The sequence below is a fragment of the Balaenoptera physalus genome (assembly GCF_965194825.1).
Source record: "Balaenoptera physalus genome assembly, chromosome: 12".
NCBI classification, from domain to species: domain Eukaryota; kingdom Metazoa; phylum Chordata; class Mammalia; order Artiodactyla; family Balaenopteridae; genus Balaenoptera; species Balaenoptera physalus.
In genome coordinates, this window is record NC_138897.1 from 70888214 (window position 1) to 70908239 (window position 20026).

The following is a 20026-nucleotide window of genomic DNA, read 5'->3' on the forward strand; positions in this document are numbered from 1 at the left end:
TCATGACCCCCTCTCAGTTCTGGGGCCCAGGAGCCGGAAGACCCAAGTGAGGGCCGGGGAGGACAGAGGTGCTCCTGTCATCTCTGCGAGAAGAGCTGGCCTGGCTGAGGGTGGCAGCACAGGGGGCAGGGATTGAAAGGTGTAGGGAGAGCCTTTCAATCTGGTGCTCTGGACCCCAGAGGGCAGAGAACTCCCAGCGAGCAGGGGCCGAGGAAGGTGAGTGAGAGAGGCAGATGCCCACCAGGGCAGATGGGGGTGGGGGCTGGGGCGTGGGAGGGTCTCCAGCACACGGCCCCACCGGCCTCCTGGCGACTGGGCGAGCGTCTGGCCTGTGGTGCAGGAGGGATGGTCCACCTCAAGACACCCCACTCCACACTCCCCAGGCCACCTTCTGACTGGGTTTCCTGGTTATCAGAAACTGAAGAGGGGGTTCCCCCACAAGAAAGGGGTTGCCTTTCCCCACCCCCTGTAAGGTGGTGTGTCAGTCGATGGCAAATACATCTAGACATGTGTGATGCTGGCGAGCATCCGCTCGGCCCCAAGAGCAGAGCGACTCTGAGCAGAGAGGCCGTTTGGTTTCCACCTCGGCCCATGGTGACTGAACCCACTGTGGCCTCTGAGAAGTCCCGGCAGCAGCAGGCTGGGGCTCCAGCATCACATCTGAACTGTTCCTCCCCAGGGCTGCCGGCAGATCTGACACTAAACCACTGCACCTGTGGTAAACCACTGGCCTCGGGTTCCCACCTACAACAGGAGTGGCCAGAGTGACCATCTTCTTGAGCCTCTGCCTCCACCACGGGAGGGGTCGGGGAGAAAGGGGAAAGTTTAGGGGACCATCCTGGGACAGACAGGTGATGGGGAGAGCAGCACAAGATCAGGGTCCCCACCTCTCTTTCACATGACTGTGTGGGTTCCCTCAGGGAGGGTGGGCCTGACGTCTAGCTCTTTGCTGCATCGCGTATTATTTCTAAAAAGTAAAGCACAATGTAGTGTTCTAAGTTATGGTGAACAAACTTTGGGATTAAGAAGAACAGAAAATCAAAGGAATATTTCACAGTACTAATAGTGTAATAATCACCTACGCCTTCAGTTTTCCACACAGGTTTGCATTCCTCAGTCTTCCAAGCCCCACGGGGCTGTGAGGTAACATCATTCCTCCACATCACAGCCAAGGACACTGAAGCGAGAGGATGTGGCTTCAAGAGGGGCTCAGGACAGAGCCTGGCACTGACGAAGACCAGGAGGAGCAGGTGTGCCCAATGGCAGACCTCTAGTCTACCCAGGAGTGATGCTCTACACATGGATAATAACTCATAGAGACGGGGGTGGGGGGAGATGAGCATGACCTTTTTGGGGTAAACGAATTAATATATATTAAAATATTAAGATGAAGATAATTTATGCCTTACTCTAAACAATAATGTTAATAATAGAACTTATGTGAGAAGAATTACAGAAAAGAATCAGAAAACAAAATCCAACAATTTGCTGTTTATAAGTTACAGATATATAGCAAAATATATACACAAATTTTAAAAATAAAATGCCGAGCTAAATAAACTCTCATGCAAATGCAAATTCAAAAAAAGCAAGGGGCTTCCATTATGATATTTGCAAAAGAGAAGTTGAAGCTAGAAGCATTAAAAGAGGCAAAGAGGGCACTAAAAGGCACAGTTTTTCGATATGTCACTATTAAACATATATGCCCCAAATATGGTAATTACTTGATCATTTGTACCCTGCCTATTCCTTAAGAAGATAACTGCACGACTAACAAAGCAACAACATACATAAAATAGAAACAGAAATTAAAGCAAAATAGAAATACGTAAAGAAAAAAAACACACAAAATCAGACTGTGATTTGACTAGGTAAATGAGTGTTCTTACCTACTTTGGGGTCACAGAGCCCTTCCAAAATGTGGTGAGTGCTACAGACCCCCCTCCCAGAATAATTCATGCATGCACATATCCACACAGCTTTGTTCAATCCCCGGCATCCATGACCTCTGAAACCCCTGCATGCTCATGGACTCCCAGGCAGTCCTTGGACCCCAGGTTAAGAACTCTGAAGTAAAGTTAGAGAGAGTATGGATTTGAATAAAATAATATAAAAACTGATTTAACAAATAGAACTGATGGAGTAAAAACACGTTTCTTGAGAGTACACAAATGTCTTATAAAAACTGATAATATATTCAGGCCCAGAGAAGTTCTATGGACACTTAGAAATGTTGACACCACCACGTACCGTAAGAAGTAACAGCCATAACCTCAGCAGTCATCACTGGGAAATATTAAATTAATAATAACAATAACAATAATAATAGTTGGGTCAAAGGGAAAGTCCTAAGGACAACGGCAAAAGACAACACATGTCAACGTTACAGAGCGCAGAAAAAGCTCTAACTGTAAGAAAAAAATCATAGGCTAAAGTACCCCCATTTACTAGAAATATTAAAAATGATTAACTATATCTAAATAATCTTAGAAATGTAAAGTATTAAGTCAAAAAAAAAAGAAAGAAAAGAGCAGAATACATGCACTTTGACAAACAATTCAATTAGTAAACAGAACCAAGAACTGGAGCTTTACAACACTCAACACTTCCTAAAAGAAGGAAAAAATGTAAGACAATAAAACAAAAACAACTTACAAAGAAAGTACCTGCCTGGTCTGACCATGGTTTTGTGAGAGTCTGTCAACCCTTCAGAAAGGGGGTCTTAATCCCCATATTACATAGTCAAAAGGAAGAAAGGAGATGTGGGGGAGGAAGAGAAAAAGTGCATATTCACAAATGTGAGAACAGCATAAATGAGCTGAGAGAAGCTGGGCGTGAGTGGGGTGCATCTGGGCGTGGTGGGAACACCAAGACGCTTGCTCGCGCAGGTAACCCAGGCTGGTTAAAATGGGGGTTTACGTGCAGAAGACCCCTGAAGGTTGGTTTTAAGGAGAGTGGTGACATGTGCAAAGTGATGCTTGAAAAAAAAAAATTTGGCTGGTGCACAGTGTGCGGGGACAGACGTCAAAGGTAGGAAGCAGACAACTAGCCAAGGCTGAGGCCAAATGCGGGGACAGCAGGGGGCGAGGAGGTAGATCTTGTGGGGGGCGCTGTCCCACCTGCACTGAGCAGGGGTGTCAGTACTCTGTCTTCACTCTCACTGGTGACCGAAGACCCTCCGTGCAGGATGCCTGCAGACAGTGCCTGGCACCACCCGGTCAGGCTGGTCCACCTGCTCATGCAGAGGCTCTGCAGGTACCTGGAGAGCTGGTTCAATGCTCCACAGACTCACACAGCAGAGAGGAGCTGGACAGAGCCGATCTTCCCAGCCCAACAGACCTGTCGCTTTAACATCTCTGGCCTACCAAGCCCCACTTAAGAAGTAACCACTATGGCGTTCCCATTTTCATTCATCTAAACCATACACAGCTGCCCAGCTGAGCTTCTCATAAGCTGAAATAACTAGTGTGACCATGATGGGTTCGTGGGATTTCAGCCAGAGACTCGGAAAGCTTCAAAATAGCTCAGACTGCGTCCTCCCTGCACTAGCTCTGAGGAGCCCAGGGAGCCAGAACTAAAGATCCTCGTGGACACACAAAGGCCTGGGACAAACGCTTACCAACCAGCCAGACACGGCACTGCCTGAGCCCATCCCTGGGGTGGTGGGCAGGGATCTGAGACAGGATGGCCACCTTCAAGCTCTGCTCTGGACGATGCCATCTGGGAGATGCTGGGGCTGCCTGGGAGCCAGCACGGGCTCACAGCCTGCTATGCAGGGGAACCTTCTAATCACCTGGGGAACTTTAAAAACATGCCGGAGCCCCACCTCTGGGGATGCCCAACTGAACTGGTCAGGGCAGGACGCAGACAATGGTACTCGTTAAACAACCCCCAGTGGGGAGGACAGAGAGAAGGACAGGACACAGACACACTGCCGCTGCGGGGACGGCATGCAGGAAGTGTCCTGCCCAGGGCGCCGCACCCAGGACACAAGCTGGAGGGAGGGAGGGAAAGCCTGGCTGAAGGGGGGGCCCTGCCATGTCGGGAACCAGACAGGGATGCACCTCCCTTGCAGGTGGGGCAGGGGTCACTGTGGGTCTCCATCCTCAATCGCCAGCCGACAAAGCACGTTCATGCGTGGTCCCACTCTGAATAGGAGCCTTGCACCAGCCCTTAGGGGAACGTGGCCAGTCCCAATATGCCCACCTCACGGAAGGGGTCACCAAGGTGAGGGAGGGGCCAGAACTGGAACTTGAACCCAGACCTTCTGACCGAATCACCTTCTATCCCCTTGCACTGGAGGGCGGAGGGGAGGCTGCAGAGCGCCGACCAGAGACGGGCCCCAATGATGTCCAAGGCACGCTGTGGTTGGGGCCCTAGGTCTGGTGGAGGGTTACCCCCGGGGGAGCAGTGAGCCTTTGCCCGGGCTGAGCCAGAGCCAGGCTGCACCGTCCCCCGGCCTCCTCCGGGACCACGCCTCCACCTCCTGGAAGAGCTGCCGGCCAGAACCGCCCTCAGCTAACCCAGGTGGAGGGCTGAGAGAGCACACAGGGGCCTCACCCCCACACCCAGGATGAGTCCTCCAGACCCTCCCTCTGCTCTGTCACCTGAGCTGGCCGTCCCCACCAGTGCCCGAGGCGGGCTGCTGACGCGTCTACTTTGGATCCATTTTCCTTCAGTTGATTGGACCGCGAACACGGTTACTTCTTCTAAAAGTGCCTGATGTTAGAGCTCATCTGACATTTTCATGGGTTTAACTCCACTTTCTCCCTCTGACGTTTATTCTTCTTCTGGATTCTGGAAAAAGCGAATAGAGGGCAAAACTAAACCCCATTGGGTCACAGGTGAGCACGAGACAACTGAGAGCCGGCTGTGCCCTGGCGCCCCGGCCCTTGGCCTCCCTCCCCACCCCACCTAGTCCCCCTGCTGGGCCAGGGCCTCGGAGGGGGGGGCCGGACCCTGCCACCAGGGTGGGCGGGCATTTCTAGGAGGCACTGGTCTGGGGAGGCGGGCAGGCCTCACAGATGAGCGGGGGGCTGGGCTCCAGCTGGCAGAGGCGCGGGCCGTGGCGCCAGCCCCTCCTCTAGAGCTTGTCCCCCGCATGGACCTTCTGGTGGCGGATGAGGTGCGAGCTGCCCCGGAAGGCCTTGCCGCAGCGGTTGCACTCGTAGGGCCTCTCCCGCGTGTGGGTCTTGTAGTGCTCGATGAGGGCCGAGCGGTGCCGGAAGGCCTTGCCGCACTCATTGCACACGTAGGGCTTCCGGCCCGTGTGGATGCGCTGATGCTGGATGAGGGCCGAGCTGTGGCAGAAGGCCTTGCCGCACTGGCCACACTCATAGGGCTTCTCACCGGTGTGGATACGCTGGTGCTCGATGAGCGAGGAGCTCTGGCTGAAGGCCTTGCCGCACTTGTGGCACTTGTAAGGCTTCTCACCCGTGTGTGTCTTGCGGTGCTCGATGAGGTTGGAGCTCTGGCTGAAGGCCTTCCCGCACTCCTCGCACGCATACGGCTTCTTGCCTGTGTGGATCCTCTGGTGCCGGATGAGGTGGGACCGGTGGCAGAAGGCCTTCCCACAGAGCTCGCACTCGTGCGGTTTCTTCAGCGTGTGGATCTTCCGGTGCTGGCTCAGGCCCGAACTCTGGTTGAAGGATTTCCCGCACTCCTTACACTGATAGGGTTTCTCCCCGGTGTGGATGCGCTCGTGCTTCCGGAGGCTCGAGCTCCGACTGAAGTCCTTCCCGCACTCCCTGCATGCGTACGGCCTCTTCCCGGTGTGGGTCTTCTGGTGTTGCGCAAGGGCAGAGCTCTGGCGGAAGGCCTTGCCGCACTCCCGGCACTCGTAGGGCTTCTCCCCCGTGTGGATGGCCTGGTGCCGCAGCAGGTGCGAGCTCTGGCTGAAGGCCTTGCCACACTCACAGCACTCGTAGGGCTTCTCCCCCGTGTGGATCACCAGGTGCCTGAGCAGGTGCGAGCTCTGGCTGAAGGCCTTGCCGCACTCGCGACATGCGTAGGGCTTGGCTGGCTGTGCAGTCCTGTGAGGCCCCTCAGGTCCCGAGTCCCCCCTGCCCGCCGTCTCCCCATCGGGCTTACCGGACGCTTCCCCGCTGTGGATTATCTGGCACATAGTCAGGTCTGATTTCTGGAGGAAGGTTGGGCTGGACGGCTCATCGTCCTGGGGTCTGTCTCCTGGGGGGACGCTCTGATGCTGGACGGGGCTCGAGCACAGACTGCTATTCCCCTCATAATCGTCCTGCTCCCCCAGAGGGATCTCCTTGTAGATGACAGCCATCTGCTCTAAACCCCTTTCCTGAAGAAAAGGGTCCCCCGGGTCCTCCTCCGGGAAAAGGTTTGTCTGCATCTCCAACCCATCCTCAAACACGAAAGCCTCACCCAGCTTGGCTGCCGGGGGAATCTCCATTGTGGGTCCGGGCTCACCCCCAGTGACTGTTTCTCTTTGGGACACACTTACTGCTCTCAGATTCTGAAAAGAAAACAAGAGACACTGTCAAGTCAGCAAGTCAAGCACCTAGTAGGTGCCAGAGTCTAAGGTAGAGATAACCAAAGACACAATCTTGCCCTTGAGATGGTCCTTACTGAGTTAGAGACAAGTTTGACTTACCAGAAACAACTGCAAGGAAGACAGACAGACAGACAATGCCACACTGTGGTGTCCAGACACTAAAGGCTCAGGGTGTCCAGAAAGGTGGGCAAGGACAGGAAGTGGAGCCATTCTGAAAAAGGGGCAAGACTCCAGCTACCGGAGGAGGTTGGGGCTGGGGTCTTGTTGGGAAAGAGAGAGCACACACCTCCCTGCTACGATCGGTCGGCTGCAGGCCTCCAGCCCAGAGCCCCAGCCGGAGCCCTGGGAGTCAGCCCTTCTCATTCCCGCCGGCACACCCCGTCCTGTCCACTTCCCGTCTTTACTGAAGGGGTCTCTGCCTCTCTCCTCGCTGCCACTGGGCAGCTCAGGCCTCGGTGTGACTCGCCTCCCCGCTGGCTGCCTACCTCCAGCTTCCCCCCTCCCCGCAGCCCGTTCTCTACGTGGATGCCAAGGTCAAACACCCAAAACACAGTCCTGATCACAGCATCCCCCTTCTCAGGAGCTTGCAGCAGCCCAAGTCCTCCACACCCAGCCATGCGGCCCTGTCCCCTGCTTCTCCTTCCACACACACCCCAAACTTCCAGCTCCACCACTCACACATGCTGCTGTTTCCTCCTCCTGACTGGTCCCCACTCTTCTCACATGGCCACTTGCTCATCCTTCCAGACTCAGTTCAAATGTCCCCTCTTCCCTGCACCCTCAGACTCTGACAATCTTGGGCACGTGGCCTTGGTGACCGTGGAGCATGGGGCACATGTCCATCACAGCACTCACCACCTGGAGGGCAAGTGTCATGGCAGGACTTTCCCCACCACCGCCTGCGAGCTCCCCAAGGGCAAATCCAGGGCTCCTCCATATTGGAATCCCCAGCTCCCAGCACAGCCACTCAATCATTACACACACATTTATTGAATAAATAAATGATTGAATGGAGGAAAAGTTATATGTGTTTGTGTTAGAACTGCTTACCACACTTTTATTTTATTTTGCCAAAGTACTCTTTATTCAAATAAGTCAGTTATCTGGGAGATATGAATAAATGAAACATACAAAAGCAGAGCTGCTCCGGTTGAAGGGGGTGTTTTCGGAGGGACAAAGAAGGAGGCTAGAACACCCCACTCAGCCCCCCATCCCACTGTGGGGGCCCAGAGGGAGCCCCACAGGACCCCATCCACAAACTGCTATGCAGCCTCCAGGGAAACTCTTCAGGTACCATAATGATGACAACTCGAGTTTATTGAGCAACTACTGTGTGCAAGGCACGGCTAGACCTTTTACAATCATATCTCATGTACTCCTCAGGACTCCATACAAAGGTACTATCATCCTTACACTGAAGTCAGAGAGGAACTGCCTCAAAAAGACATACTAAATTAATCAGAATAGTCATGATGGAACTCATTCCTATTTGGAATTTTTTTTTTAATGAATTTTCAGCCAGTAGAAAGGCCAGGTGTGAAAAAAAGCACAGAACTGCAATATCCTCAAGAAGCCTGTGTCAGACTTCCCTGGTGGTGCAGTGGTTGAGAATCCACCTGCCAATGCAGGGGACGTAGGTTCAAGCCCTGGTCCGGGACGATCTCACATGCTGTGGAGCAACTAAGCCCGTGTGCCACAACTACTGAAGCCCCCACACCACAACTACTGAAGCCCGCATGCCTAGAGCCCATGCTCCGCAAGAGAAGCCACCGCAATGAGAGGCCAGTGCACCTCAACGAAGAGTAGCCCCCGCTCGCGGCAACTAGAGAAATGCCCGTGCACAGCAACAAAGACCCAACGCAGCCAAAAATAAATAAATAAATAAATAAATTTTTTAAAAAAAAAGCCTGTCATCACTCCCACTCCTCTTCACAACCACGGTCTCCACTCCCCCACCGCCTCACCCGACCTCCTCAAACCTCACGTCCCATTTTCACCCTGGTCCACCCCTTCCCCATCTAGCTTAGACCTTCTCTACAGCGGGTCTAACTATGGGCGTCACTTCAACCAGCTCTCTGACCAGCATCACATTCCTCACCTCCCTGCCCTGCCACTAACTACCCACCTCCTCTGCCAGCTCCTCCTAAGATGCTGAATGTTGCCAAGGAAAATCATATGACTGTTTCTGGCACGGAGACAAACTTCAAGTTTCCAATTTCAGCTGGGACTTCAGCTCCAGCATCTAATGACCTCCTTACGGCCAAGCCCTCTCTTCTGGGTCCTCACTTCCTCCCCGCTCTGGAAGGCCTCCCCAAGACATCCCTCTCAAAACCCTTCATTTCAGAGACTGCAAATTGGCACTCTGGGGATCCTGCCACAGACACGTTGTGTTTGGCTCTCAAAGAGTCAGGCTTTTCCATTTTGTTTAACTTAGCTGCCAATATTTAAAACTCAGTAGGTTTTCTCATGAAAAACTGGACGATGTGACAATACGAGCCCATCCTTCACTAACCCCTTGCTGGCCAACCTACCCCCACTCCCACGCCCCACTTCATTCTCTCGGTTTCTTTCCCCCCCCCCCTAATTTTAATGCCCTCTGACCCCTCTTTCTCGGTATCTGGGGATTGTGCCTCCACCCACCTGCTAAATCCTGGTGTTTCCGAGGTTCCCTCCTCGGGGGTTTTCCATTCCCACTATGTACCAGCTACACGCTTAAGTCTCCACTGTGTTGAAAAAGTTGGCGATAATTTATCTGTGCCCAACGATGTTTTAAATATTTTGGGACCGAAAATCCAAAGGTCTGGAACCCCACGCTTCCCACCTCTCTCGGGCCTTCCCCGGCTCCTCATGCCTCCGTCACTCCATCCTCCTGGGACCCCCAGGGCCTGGGCACCCGGCCGACCCTCGGGCCAGTCAGGGCCTCCTGGCTGGAGACCAGCGCGCGGCCGCGCACCCACACCTGCTTCCACGGACGGGGGCCGCCCACACCTGCGCCACCGGAGGGAGAAGTGGCCACACTGGCTGCCGCGGAGCCACTCACCTAGGCCGGGGCGGGGCCGCTCACCTGAGCGGGGGCGGGGCCGCGGGCGAGCGGGGCGGGGCAACACCTGAGCCGCTCCTGCCCGCGGCCGTGGCCTCGCTCGGCTGCGGCTGCTGACGCGGAGCCCGCGGCGGCCCGAGAGCCTGAGCCCCGCCCCCTCTCGCGGCACTTCCGGGACCGCTCTAGGCCGCGCGGAGGCCAGTGTCTCGCTGGTCCCGCCGCGCGGTACGCGTAGCCGCCTGGACGCCGGGGTCCGGGTCGTAGGACTGGGGTCAGGAGAGGCCGTCTGGTCGGCTCAGGGCTCCGGGCCGTCCCCGAGCGCGTCCCGGCTGGGCAGGCGTTGGCGGGAGCGCAGAGGAGGAAACTGAGGCCGGGACGGGCGGCCGGCTCTTGGGCACCTGTCCTGGGGGTGGGGCCCGGGGTCGTGCTGCGATTCCCCCTCCCTTCCTGGGGAGCTCTGGTCCTGCTTGCTCACCTCGTCCCCGCAGAGACAAATGAGGAGAGCCCGGAGAGGGCCCAGGAGATGGCTGGGAGCCTAGGCGGGACCCTCTGTGGACCCCACCTCTGCATCTGAGGGATGGCCTCCGTTCAGGTGGCGCCTCTTAGGGGAACCGGGAGGGAAGCGGGGTGTGTTCTTCAGCCCCCGACCCCCCTCCCAGAGCTCCCTTCTGCTTCTGGTGGCAAGACTTGCCCCTACACCCAAGGATGGCTGCTGCCCATTCTGCCCCTGCCATCTGCCCACCTGTCTTCAGCACCTTCCGTCCTGGCCCTCAGGTGCCTCCTAGCCCCATCCAGGAGTAGGCAGGGGCTCCTAGGGACCCAGTCCAGTGACCCTGTGTGTGTTGGACCACAACCAACCATGCAGAGCTGGGACCAGCAAGGGCTGGTTACTTTTTCTCTCACTCCATCTCCTCCAGTCACAGGAAGGCAAGAGCCACCATTCTGAGCCCCCTGGGGGCTGGTAGGGAGGTGGGGCCCCACCCAAGGGTCTCAGGTGCTTCCCCTTCTGCAACAACCCCCAGAATCCCTACCCCCACACTCCCAGACCAACCACAGTCACTTTTTCAGCCAGGATCTCATGGCCCTCAGAATAGTTATTGTTGACATGTTGATTATTAACCCATTTTACAGAGGAGGAAAATCAAGGCTTAGAGAAAGGGAGGGTCCCAAGGTCAGGAGCATAAGTGGGAGGCAGATGGAAGGCACTCATCCCACACCCCACCCCTAGGGTATGTAGCCCACGGAGCAGTAATAATCCGCGGCGTCTTCAGGCTGCACGGGGCTGATGGTCAGGATGCAGGCATTATGGGCTGCATCCGTGGCTGCCGAGAAGCGGTCAGGGATGTCAGGGGGGCGGTGGTGGTCCTCCTCTGAGCGGTAGTGGAGGAGCAAGCGGGGGGCGCTGCCTGCCCGCTGCTGATACCAAGACACGCCGTAGTCCCCGACGGTGGCATGGCGGGGGCTGAGCATGCAGGAGAGTTGGGCCACTTGGCCTGGGAAGACCAGCAGTGTGTCCGGCTGGGTCAGGGTTGGCTGGGAGGCTGAGAGAGACAGACACACTCAGGTCTGGCCTGGGCCCCTTCCTTCCTGCCCCTGCCCCACAAAGTCTTGGTCAGACTCCCAGGAGAATCCGCTCCCTAAAGCTCACAGCCCGGTGCCATGGGATCGTCACTGGGTGGGGCACAGAGCTGGCGACCCCTAAGCCCCCATTAGTGTCATGTTCCCAAGGAGCCATGTTCAGCTAAGAATCTAGAGTTCAGAGGGTGATCTGGTGGTCTCTGGGCTGCCCACCCTCATCCCTTGCCCTGCAGACCCCTATCACTTTGGTCACACTGGCTTGTCCAAACCCTGGCTACAGACTGACAACCCCCAAGAAGTCTCCTGGGCTGTTACTACCCACTGGCTCAGCCTCTGGCCACTGGCTGCTGAAGACCTTCTCAGGGTTAGCTTGTTCCTGAGGCCCTGTGGGGTAGGAACCAGCCCACACCAGCTTCCCCTCTGAAAAACTCAAAAGATGACGAGTCTCTGAGACCCCCAAGAGTCAGAGTCCAAAGGGACCCTAGCAATCTGGTCATTCACAAATGGGGAAACTGAGGCCCACACAGAGAAATGACTTGCCTCAAGTCTGGGGCAGGGCCACCTGTGGCCAGTTCTCCTCTCCACCTCAAGGACACTTGCAAAACCTTCCCCACTGCCCACATGGATTTGCTTCCTTATAGGGGGCTTCCAGAGCTAGTGTGGGAGTCCTCCTCTGAGTGGTAGTGGAGGAGCAAGCGGGGGGCGCTGCCTGCCCGCTGCTGATACCAAGACACGCCGTAGTCTCCCACTGTCTCCCACTCCACCCCCGGGTGAGCAAGGCCCAGGGAGGGCTCACCTGCCAGGAGGACCCCAGTCAGAAGGAGGGCCAGATGCCAACAGGCCATGGCCAGAGGCAGGGAGGCAGGTGGGAGTCGCTTGTTGTGTTGGGCTTGCGCTGGGCGTGCTCCAGGTGCTTCAGGGCACACTGGGGAGGCTGCTGGACCACGACAGGGCATGCAAATCAGCCCACTGACACGGTGGGAGGGCGGTGCTGGGCCCCAGCAGCCAGACCTTATCTTCCCAGACGTCAGCATCCCGGCCCCACAGGGCCTTCTTGAGAACAGAAGCCCGGAAATCCACATGTGCAGTTAGAGCAGGTGGCTGCTCTTCACTGAGTTATAACTCATACGGTCAAGTGCACAAATCTTACATGTATGGCTCAATGATTTTATATATATATCCCTGCAGCCTCTACCCAGACCAAGATTTAGAACATTTCCATCACCCCAGAAGGCTCCCTCATGCGCCTCCCCTGCCAGTAACGCCCTCTTAGCCCCCGACGGTAACCGAGTGGGACTGTGGTTAATCAGTTTTGCTGTAGAACGTCAGCTATAAATGGAGTGATAGTGTGTCCTCTTTTGTTTCTGCTTCTTTTGTTAAACATTATAAGAGTCGTCCGTGTGTGCAGCAATGCTTAATTCATTGTCACAGCTGTGTGTAAGCCACTGTGTGGATAGCCACAATTAGTTTATCCATCTCCTGTTACTAGCCATTTGGGTGCTTTCATCTTTGGCTATTTCAAGGAGAACCGCTGCGAGCATTCCTGCCTGTGTCACTGGTGCACCTGAGCTCTGGTTTCTGCTGGGCAGGCACCCAGGACGGGGAACGTTTCCGTTTAGTGTTGGTTTTTTTTTGGCCGCATCGCACCACGCAGCATGCGGGATCTTAGTTCCCAGACCAGGGAGCGAACCCGTGCTCCCTGCAGTGCAAGCGCAGAGTCCTAACCACCGGACCGCCAGGGAAGTCCCCTTTCTGTTTAGTTTTAGTAGATACTGCCAGGGTTCCCGACATGGTTGTGCTGACCTGCACTCCTGTTGTGGGTAAGAGAGTTTGCCAGACCGAGGGGAGCTGACTTTGGTTGGGATTCAACCCGCGTTGGGATTCAAACCTGAATCCCAGATCCTCCTCCTCTTAACTGCACAACTTCAGCCAAGTTCCCCTCTCTGTGCCTCAGTTTCCTCATCTGGAAACTAAAGATGAGCATTGTGCCAGCCCAAGTGTTGTGAAGATGCAAAGTTAGGACTTTGTGGGAGTTCCTTGGTTGCCTAGTGGTTAGGATTCTGGGCTTCCATTGTGTGGCCTGGGTTCAACCCCTGGTAAGGGAACTGAGATCCCACAAGCTGCACGTTGCAGCCAAAAAAAAAAAAAACAAAAACAAAAACAAAAAAAAACATAGATAGGACTTTGTGTGTATTAATCATGCCTTTTATATTCTCTATCCTGATGGTTTGACATCTGGGGCCTTGCTGACCTTGGAGGGACTGGCCCTCCCAGGGTCAGCCAGTTCCTAGAGACAGTAACACACTTTTCAAATGCAAACCAACCATTCCTGAGTCCACACTCCCCCGACCACCTCCCCTAAGGGGCTCTCTCATTGGACCACTGCCCTCCTGCCCTGTCACCCAGGGCAAGTACCAGACAACCAGGGACGGTTCCTGTGCCCCAGAGCATGAAGGTATTCCAAACAGCCAACCCTGAGCCTGCTCACCCCACCTCACTGTTCCTTCCCTCAGAAACCACAATAGAGGCTCCCGCCCAGGGTTCCCCCTCTCTCTCTCTCTCCTGACCAGCCCTGGTGCTTTCCCATGTGGCCTCCCCCACCATGGGGTGTCATACCTCCTCCACTGCGGAACTGTAATAAACCATCTCCTCAACGGCAATCATGTCCTGATCTGCTGGCCTTACCAAGTACCTAAAAAATAATAAAACAAGTTAAAGCAGTGTGCTCTCGTTACTTTGTAGCCTTGAGAGCTCCCTTGGGGAAGGTTACAAAGCTCCCACTGTGGGTCCCACTCCAGTCCTAACACCTCCTTAGGGCACCTCCATGACATTCAAGACAAAAGACCCCTCCTCGGCGGCCCTAAAGACAAACCCCTCAGAAAACAGAGGGGTGGTCATTGGAGCTGAGGGTCCAGGCCGGGAGTTCCATTCCTTCCAGAATCTGGCTGCAGCCACTCCTGGGCTGTGTTCTGCAGGACACGGGTCCCCAGATTTTGGAAGAAAGTGCCCTGCCTGTAAGTTTGGGAAACACTGCCCCAGGGCTTTCCCCAGTGCTGCCTCTGAGCGCCTGCTGCAGGCTGAGCACCCAGGTAGCACTCAAAAGGGTTACTGCGTTCCATCCTCACGCTAACTTGCCCGTGGTGCTGTGAACCATGCCAGTGGTGCCGTGAGCGGTGCCTCTCACTGCTTTACAGGTGTGAGCACTGAGGCAAGTCCTGTCCAGAGGCAGTGATGCTGACGAGCTGCGGGGACGATCTGGGCCTCCCCCTGCCTTCTGCCTTGAGCTCTGCCTGCAGAGGGGGGATGAATAGTCTAATCACCGGTGAGCAGTGGGAGGGCAGCTAAGAAGGAGGTATCCTGACCTGCCATGAGTCCAGAGGCCCAACCACAACCAGACGGAAAGAGGGGCAATGCAAACGCTGCACACGCTGGAAAACAATGGCAGTTTCTTACAAAGTTAAACATACTCTCTGCAGAGGACCCAGCAATCCCTCTTGCTGAGAGTTACAGTAGATAAATGGAAACGTCTCTTCACCCAGAGACCTGCGGGTGAGTGTCTCTACTGGCTTTACTCATAGTCACCCAAAGCGGGAAACAATCCAAACAGCAGCAGGTGAGTGGATCCACAGACCGTGGCACCTCCAGGCAGTGGGACCCTCCCGGGTGATGAAAGGAAGGACCCACTGACACCGGTTGACGACCCCGGTGAATCCCGCACGCATGGAGCTAGGTGAAAGCAGCCGCACCCGAAAGGCTCCGCGCTGTCTGCTGCTTCCCTCTCTGTGACATGACAGTCTAGAAGAGGTGGGGGCAGGGAACACTGCAGCGCTTGCCAGGGGCTGGGGTGACCACAAAGGGGCATGAAGGAATTTGGGAGAGTGACGGAAATGTTGTGTATCCAGACTGGTGGTGGTTCTGTGAGACTGGTCACAACTGGAAAACACTCAAAAGTGTTTTGTTCACTCAAAAGTGAATTTTACTGTATGTAAACCATAACTCAATAAACTTGACTAAGAAAGGAAAGAAACAAGGACAGAAGAGAGGGAGGCTGGGAGTGAGCCCCGGGCAGGGGGCCTTGAGTTGATAGGGAGCCTGCGAGGTTGGTGAGGATCCCGCTTCTGCTACAGCCATGCCAGCACCCCACCCCCAGGAACCTCCCCCGCTTTCAGCCTGGGAGCTCTGTCTCTACTGGTGAGGGGATGTGGTCTCTGGACACCCCTGGGCCCTGAGGCTCCAGCCGCCACTAGAGCCCTGTGTCAGGGAATGTCCGGACCCTCCCCAGAGCCCGTTACCGGGTTACTGGGGGGAAGGCATTTCCTGCCTAGACCTCTTGGCAGCTCCCACTCCCATGGAGACCAGCTTGGAAGCTGGGAGGGCCTGAGTCTTCTCTGATTACTCTGATCTAGCTAGCGGGAGGAAGAGGAGGCCAAGGCTCCTGGACTAGCTGCAAGGACCCCCTGGGCTGGTGGAGCCCAGCCCCAAGGGCGGCTGAGCGGGGAGCTGCACCTGGACCCACCCACCCATCACTCCCCCATCCCCGACACACACATCTCCTGCAGGGCGCCGCACGGGGTAGATCTCAGCCCCAGCTCCTTCCTTAGTCAGGAAGTTGGGGGTTGGTGGATCAAAGCCCCTACATCTGTCTCCTTCCCCCTGCAGCATGTTTATCACGGTGATGTCTGGAGGTAAGTGGGGTCCCCTGTCCCGGCAGACTGGTCGGGGTACATTCCCTCTGCCTTGAGGGAGAGTGGGGAGGTGGCGTGGGGAAGGGGTACACATGGGAAGGGATGGGAGCGTCTGCGGAGAGTCCCTTGAGGGGAAACCCCGGCTGGGTCCTGGGAAATGCGCGTGGGCTCCTCTAGGAGCGCACGGGCCACGCAGCAGCCAAGCCGTTGCCGTGGAGCAAATGTTCAAACTGCTCCATCCCTTAGCTGGTCAGTGGTCCTCCAGCTTCAGGGGGCATGAGGCACCTAAAGCTCTAGCCCCAGCTGCAGATTCCTGACCTTCTGGTGGAGGCGGGGCTGGTGCGGGGTAGGGGGTGAGGGGCTGTCAGGTGCCGGAGGTGGGGCTGAAGTGGGAGGGGAGGGTCGCATGAGAAAGGCAGAAGTTGTGCACCCCGGTCACCGACATCTTGGGAGATGGAAGGGGGTACATTCCTAATCTCGTAGCCCCATTCCCTGCTCTGTAGGGAAGAGACGGGAGGGAGGCAGAGGGTCCCAGTTTGGGGGGAATAGAGGGTGCCATTCGTTCACCTCTGCTCCTCCCCCACAGCTGGCTGCTGGGAGCTGGTGAAACCCTGGTGCAGCCTGGTGATCCTCATCACCCACCTGAGGCAGAGGGGGCAGGTGCCCCTGGATGGTGAGGGGGCAGGGAGGGGTGCTGGGAGGACTGCTGAGGGCCCCCAGGCAGGGATTCCAGCCCTGCCCTGCCTCCCTCTCTGCTCCCCCAGCGACCATCGCCCTCCTGGCTGAGGACGGGCACCTGGTGAACCTGGGTGAGGGACTGGAAGAGGGGCCTTCCCCGGCGCCCTCCATGGGCAGTCCCCTGCTGCAGGAGCGTGGGACCTATGTCCTAGTGCAGATCATCAGTAAGTGGGGCCCCAGGTTCCCCCTGTGCAGCTATGTTGGAATATACGAGGGGGAACAGCAGCCACAGACCACCCAAGCCCTGCCGAGCCCCAACTTTGGCCAGGACCTAGCCCTGACCTTCCCATCCAATGCCCTGTCCTGACCCCACTGTGGACCAGCAAACAGGTCCAGAGTGAGAGGTGGGGGTGGGGACCACCAGGCCAGCCAGGAATCAGCCTTCTTCCCTCTGCAGAGTGCGAGCGTGGGGCCCCCACCTGCTATGAGTCCCTCCTGGAGAACCTGGATGAGCGGTGTCCAGAGCTGGCAGGTGAGTGTCACAGGAGAGCCCCAGGGGGAGGGTGTGCCTTCCCACCAGCCCCCGACAGGCAGGATTCTTGGGCCTTCCAGAGGAGCTGCGCTTCGGGCCTGCCCCCCTGGGCGATGGCTGGAGAAGTTGCGCCGGCACTCTGCATGGCCACCAGGAGCAAGGCCCTCCTTCACGGCCCCGAAGGCTGGGCTTCCTGCTGTCTGGGACCCACTAGCTGGAGCCGAGAGCCAGGTAAGGAGGAGACATGGATCCCTGAGGGGATGCTCATGTCCTTCCCAGGGGACAGATGTGTGTGAGAGGTGGACCCCAATGGCAACCCCCCTCAGAGACACACACGTATACCCACATGATGGAAGACACTATATCCAGAGACAGGTCCCCACCATCCCGCTGGAGGCTAAGTGCCTGCACAAGGGCAGGGAGACGTGGAATAGGGCCTGGCACACCGTAGGTGCTCAGTGCAGAGCTGCTGAATGAACCCAGTGAAGGCAGCAGCACAGTGTGTGATGGCGTTTGAAGGGCCAGCACCTCTGTTCCGGCAGGCCCCGTGACCTGGCACATCACGGCCAAGTGGCCGAGCTGGACTCAGATCCAAGGGGGTTGGCCGTGACCTCTGCCTGGCGTGATCAGGCGCAAAGGCCCAGCTGTATTCCTCTTGCAGAATCTGGAATTTCTGGGAAATTGTAAGGTCGCTGACAGAACGTGAGGCCGCCGCGGGGCTCCTAAGGTGTGGGTGTGGAGAAAGGGATCCAGAGGCAGAGATGAGAAGGGTGGAGGGGCAGGGGTCCCTGAGAGGAGACAGCACGCTCCTCCAGGGATTCCAGCCCCCAGGAGTCAGATGCCGTTGAGGCTTATGGTCACCTGCTAATGCCTCACCACCCAGTCTGGACTGCCCGAGGCTGTCAGATTACACCAGATTACAAGGTCACCTTCCCCACCCAGGACACCAGCTGAAGGTGAAGCATCCCACTCCACAGGGGGACATCCATCCATCCCCCCCCACCCACAGAAAGTCCAATGAGAGCGGACACAGCAGGCTCAGATCTAACATAAACTATTTTAATTGCACATTTTCGTCTCGGGTCATCTGTGGGGTGAGAAACCCCCTCCTCACTTCCAGTCCCAGCTATGTGGGTACAATCTGACGTCATGGTCTGGCTGTCAGTGAAGGGGTGAAGGTGGCTGCAGGGCTGGCCCCTGAATCTGCACCAGTCTCTTCAGGGCAGGGAGCTCAGACCTGCAGAGGGAGGGCCGGCACAGGTGGAGGTCAGGCCACAGGTACAAGAGGAGGGACCACTGCTCCCGCCCCAGCAGGGGTCAGGGCCTCCCGCTCACCGTGGTTGTACTTGCACTGCTTCAGGGCCTCGCTGAAGCCCTCGCACAGGGTCAGGTCGCTCTGAGCGGTGGAGCAGTCCAGGAACTGCCTGATCTCATAGGCGCAGGGCCCCATCTGCAGGGGCTGCGGGGCAGCGCGGGCCGGGGCCTGGGGTTACAGCACAGGAAGCAGCAAGGTCAGCTTGGGGTTGGCACCCAGAAGAGAACTCCAAAGCTGGGGGTGCCAGCTGCCCCTCCTAATGCCCCCAGCCCTGCCAGGCCCAGCCTGCCCTGTTTAGCCTCAGCTGCTCCATCCCTGAAACAGGGTGAGCCCACAGCCCTCTCAAAGCCACCCTGTTGGTGCTGGTACAGACAGCATTCCCAGCTGCCTCATAACAGGTATGCTGGCAGGTGGGGGTGGGAGGTGAGAGAAGGTTCTAGAAAAGCCCAGTGCTCTGCTGGAGTATGAGCCCCACCCCCACAAGTTCTAGCACCTTCCTGCTCAGCAACACTGATCCTCATGACCCCCGACCCCACCACTAAGCCAGAATTTGGTTCAGGACTGGTGGGGTGCCCAGTGGGGGACAGGCCAGCAGAGAACAGACCCAGAGTCACTGGCTACCCTTCACCGTTGGGTGCAGGGGCTACAGGAAGGGGCTGCCTGGGAGAGAGAGAGCACGGACTCAGGAACTTCAACATCCCTCCCTTCTACTAGGGTTAGGTGACCTTGGGCCAGTCTCTGAGCTCCTAAGGGCCTCAGTTTCCCCATCTTTAAAGGGCTGGTTGGTGTCTGTCCACAGGGGTCTAGGGACCTTGGCCTCAGGGGAGGGGCAGGGAGAGCCAGCCTGTGACCAGAGGCCAACAGCAGAGCGACTACTAGGACCCTTCTTGGGCACAGTCCCCGGCCGAGGCAGCTCTGGACACCCTGGACACTCCTCGCTGGACGTTCCGGCAGCTCCCCGCTCAGTGGCCTTTAGAGAAGGCGGCCTCAGTTTCCCCTGAGCCCTTGCTCACCTGCTGGGCAGCAGCCTGGGCGGGCTCTGAGGTCCCCCCGCTCAAGGCTCCGGTCAGGGCGCTGCCCACGACGTGTCCCACAGCCGAGCCCACGGCCACTCCTGCGGCCGTGGTCGCCATCTGCGCCATCAGGCCGGGCTGGCCCGACGGGGCGGGGGCCGGGGCCACGGCCGAGGGCGGCGGGTGCGCGGGCGGGTGGGCAGAGGGCGCGGCGTTGCGGCTGCGGGATGGGAAGAAGCAGGGTTAATTCCGGCGGGACTCCAGGCCTGCGGCCCCAGGGGCCCGCAGCTCCAGAGAGGTACCCTCTCCTCCTCCCCGAGGGTGGACGACCACCGTCTTAGACACGTGATTGCGGTACCCCCGCCCCTCCCCCGCCAAGATGGCGCAGCAGCCGCCAAGGTCACGCTGTCACGCCCTTGGGGGCCGAGCTTCCCCAGACCCCACCCTGCGGGCCCTCGTCCCGCTCCCACCTGGCTGGCCGGGCGGCCATGCTACGGCTCCCCCGGGGCATGGTGGCGGCGGTGGGACCGGCTGAGCCGAGTCGGAGACGGCGACTGTGACTGCGGTTCCGGTTCTGGGACGAACGCGGCGGCGCCTGTCACGGCAGGCGCTGCGGGGCGGGGCCGGGGCGGGGCCTCGGGGACACGCCCCCGGCCGGAGGCTCG

At 57.3% G+C, this 20026-nt stretch overlaps 4 protein-coding genes across 11 annotated transcripts; 1 reads left to right on the forward strand and 3 right to left on the reverse strand.

Moving 5' to 3' along the window:
- Window positions 1-4809: 4809 nt before the first annotated feature.
- On the reverse strand, window positions 4810-10007 carry ZNF70 (zinc finger protein 70). The gene is made up of 2 exons (XM_082417669.1): window positions 9585-10007; window positions 4810-6481 (listed from the first exon to the last, which is right to left on the reverse strand). The coding sequence occupies exon 2, from the start codon at window positions 6416-6418 to the stop codon at window positions 5084-5086; it is 1335 nt and encodes a 444-aa protein (XP_082273795.1). The 5' UTR covers window positions 6419-6481; window positions 9585-10007; the 3' UTR covers window positions 4810-5083.
- Window positions 10007-13982, reverse strand: VPREB3 (V-set pre-B cell surrogate light chain 3). The gene is made up of 2 exons (XM_082417681.1): window positions 11935-13982; window positions 10007-11101 (listed from the first exon to the last, which is right to left on the reverse strand). The coding sequence occupies exons 1-2, from the start codon at window positions 12218-12220 to the stop codon at window positions 10785-10787; spliced, it is 603 nt and encodes a 200-aa protein (XP_082273807.1). The 5' UTR covers window positions 12221-13982; the 3' UTR covers window positions 10007-10784.
- A 67-nt stretch (window positions 13983-14049) lies between these two features.
- Window positions 14050-18217, forward strand: LOC309639876 (uncharacterized protein C22orf15). 8 transcript variants are annotated; one of them, XM_082417677.1, is made up of 6 exons: window positions 14050-15823; window positions 16410-16496; window positions 16588-16725; window positions 16959-17033; window positions 17114-17264; window positions 17865-18051. In XM_082417677.1, exons 1-5 carry the CDS (start codon window positions 15799-15801, stop codon window positions 17245-17247), a joined length of 459 nt encoding a protein of 152 aa, XP_082273803.1. In that variant the 5' UTR covers window positions 14050-15798; the 3' UTR covers window positions 17248-17264; window positions 17865-18051. The 8 variants fall into 8 exon arrangements, with proteins under 8 accessions (XP_082273803.1, XP_082273804.1, XP_082273805.1 ...); XM_082417678.1 differs by having other exon boundaries at window positions 17976-18046; XM_082417679.1 differs by having other exon boundaries at window positions 17917-17973.
- Window positions 18072-19992, reverse strand: CHCHD10 (coiled-coil-helix-coiled-coil-helix domain containing 10). The gene is made up of 4 exons (XM_082417682.1): window positions 19832-19992; window positions 19362-19581; window positions 18369-18516; window positions 18072-18270 (listed from the first exon to the last, which is right to left on the reverse strand). Exons 1-4 carry the CDS (start codon window positions 19870-19872, stop codon window positions 18251-18253), a joined length of 429 nt encoding a protein of 142 aa, XP_082273808.1. The 5' UTR covers window positions 19873-19992; the 3' UTR covers window positions 18072-18250.
- Window positions 19993-20026: the final 34 nt, after the last annotated feature.

Bases quoted from the DNA above. Each gene is read 5' to 3' on its own strand.
- ZNF70 (XM_082417669.1), bottom strand. From the start codon at position 6,418: ATGGAGATTCCCCCGGCAGCCAAGCTGGGTGAGGCTTTCGTGTTTGAG.
- VPREB3 (XM_082417681.1), bottom strand. From the start codon at position 12,220: ATGTGGATTTCCGGGCTTCTGTTCTCAAGAAGGCCCTGTGGGGCCGGG. The intron at 11,102-11,934 runs GTGAGCCCTCCC...TGTCTCTCTCAG, and splicing joins GACTGGGGTCCTCCTGGCAG to CCTCCCAGCCAACCCTGACC.
- LOC309639876 (XM_082417672.1), top strand. From the start codon at position 15,799: ATGTTTATCACGGTGATGTCTGGAG. The intron at 16,497-16,587 runs GTGAGGGGGCAG...CTGCTCCCCCAG, and splicing joins GGGGCAGGTGCCCCTGGATG to CGACCATCGCCCTCCTGGCT. The intron at 16,726-16,958 runs GTAAGTGGGGCC...TTCCCTCTGCAG, and splicing joins TGTCCTAGTGCAGATCATCA to AGTGCGAGCGTGGGGCCCCC.
- CHCHD10 (XM_082417682.1), bottom strand. From the start codon at position 19,872: ATGCCCCGGGGGAGCCGTAGCATGGCCGCCCGGCCAGCCAG. The intron at 18,517-19,361 runs GTGAGCAAGGGC...CTGTAACCCCAG, and splicing joins CCCAGGCTGCTGCCCAGCAG to GCCCCGGCCCGCGCTGCCCC. The intron at 18,271-18,368 runs GTGAGCGGGAGG...CTCCCTCTGCAG, and splicing joins GCAGTGCAAGTACAACCACG to GTCTGAGCTCCCTGCCCTGA.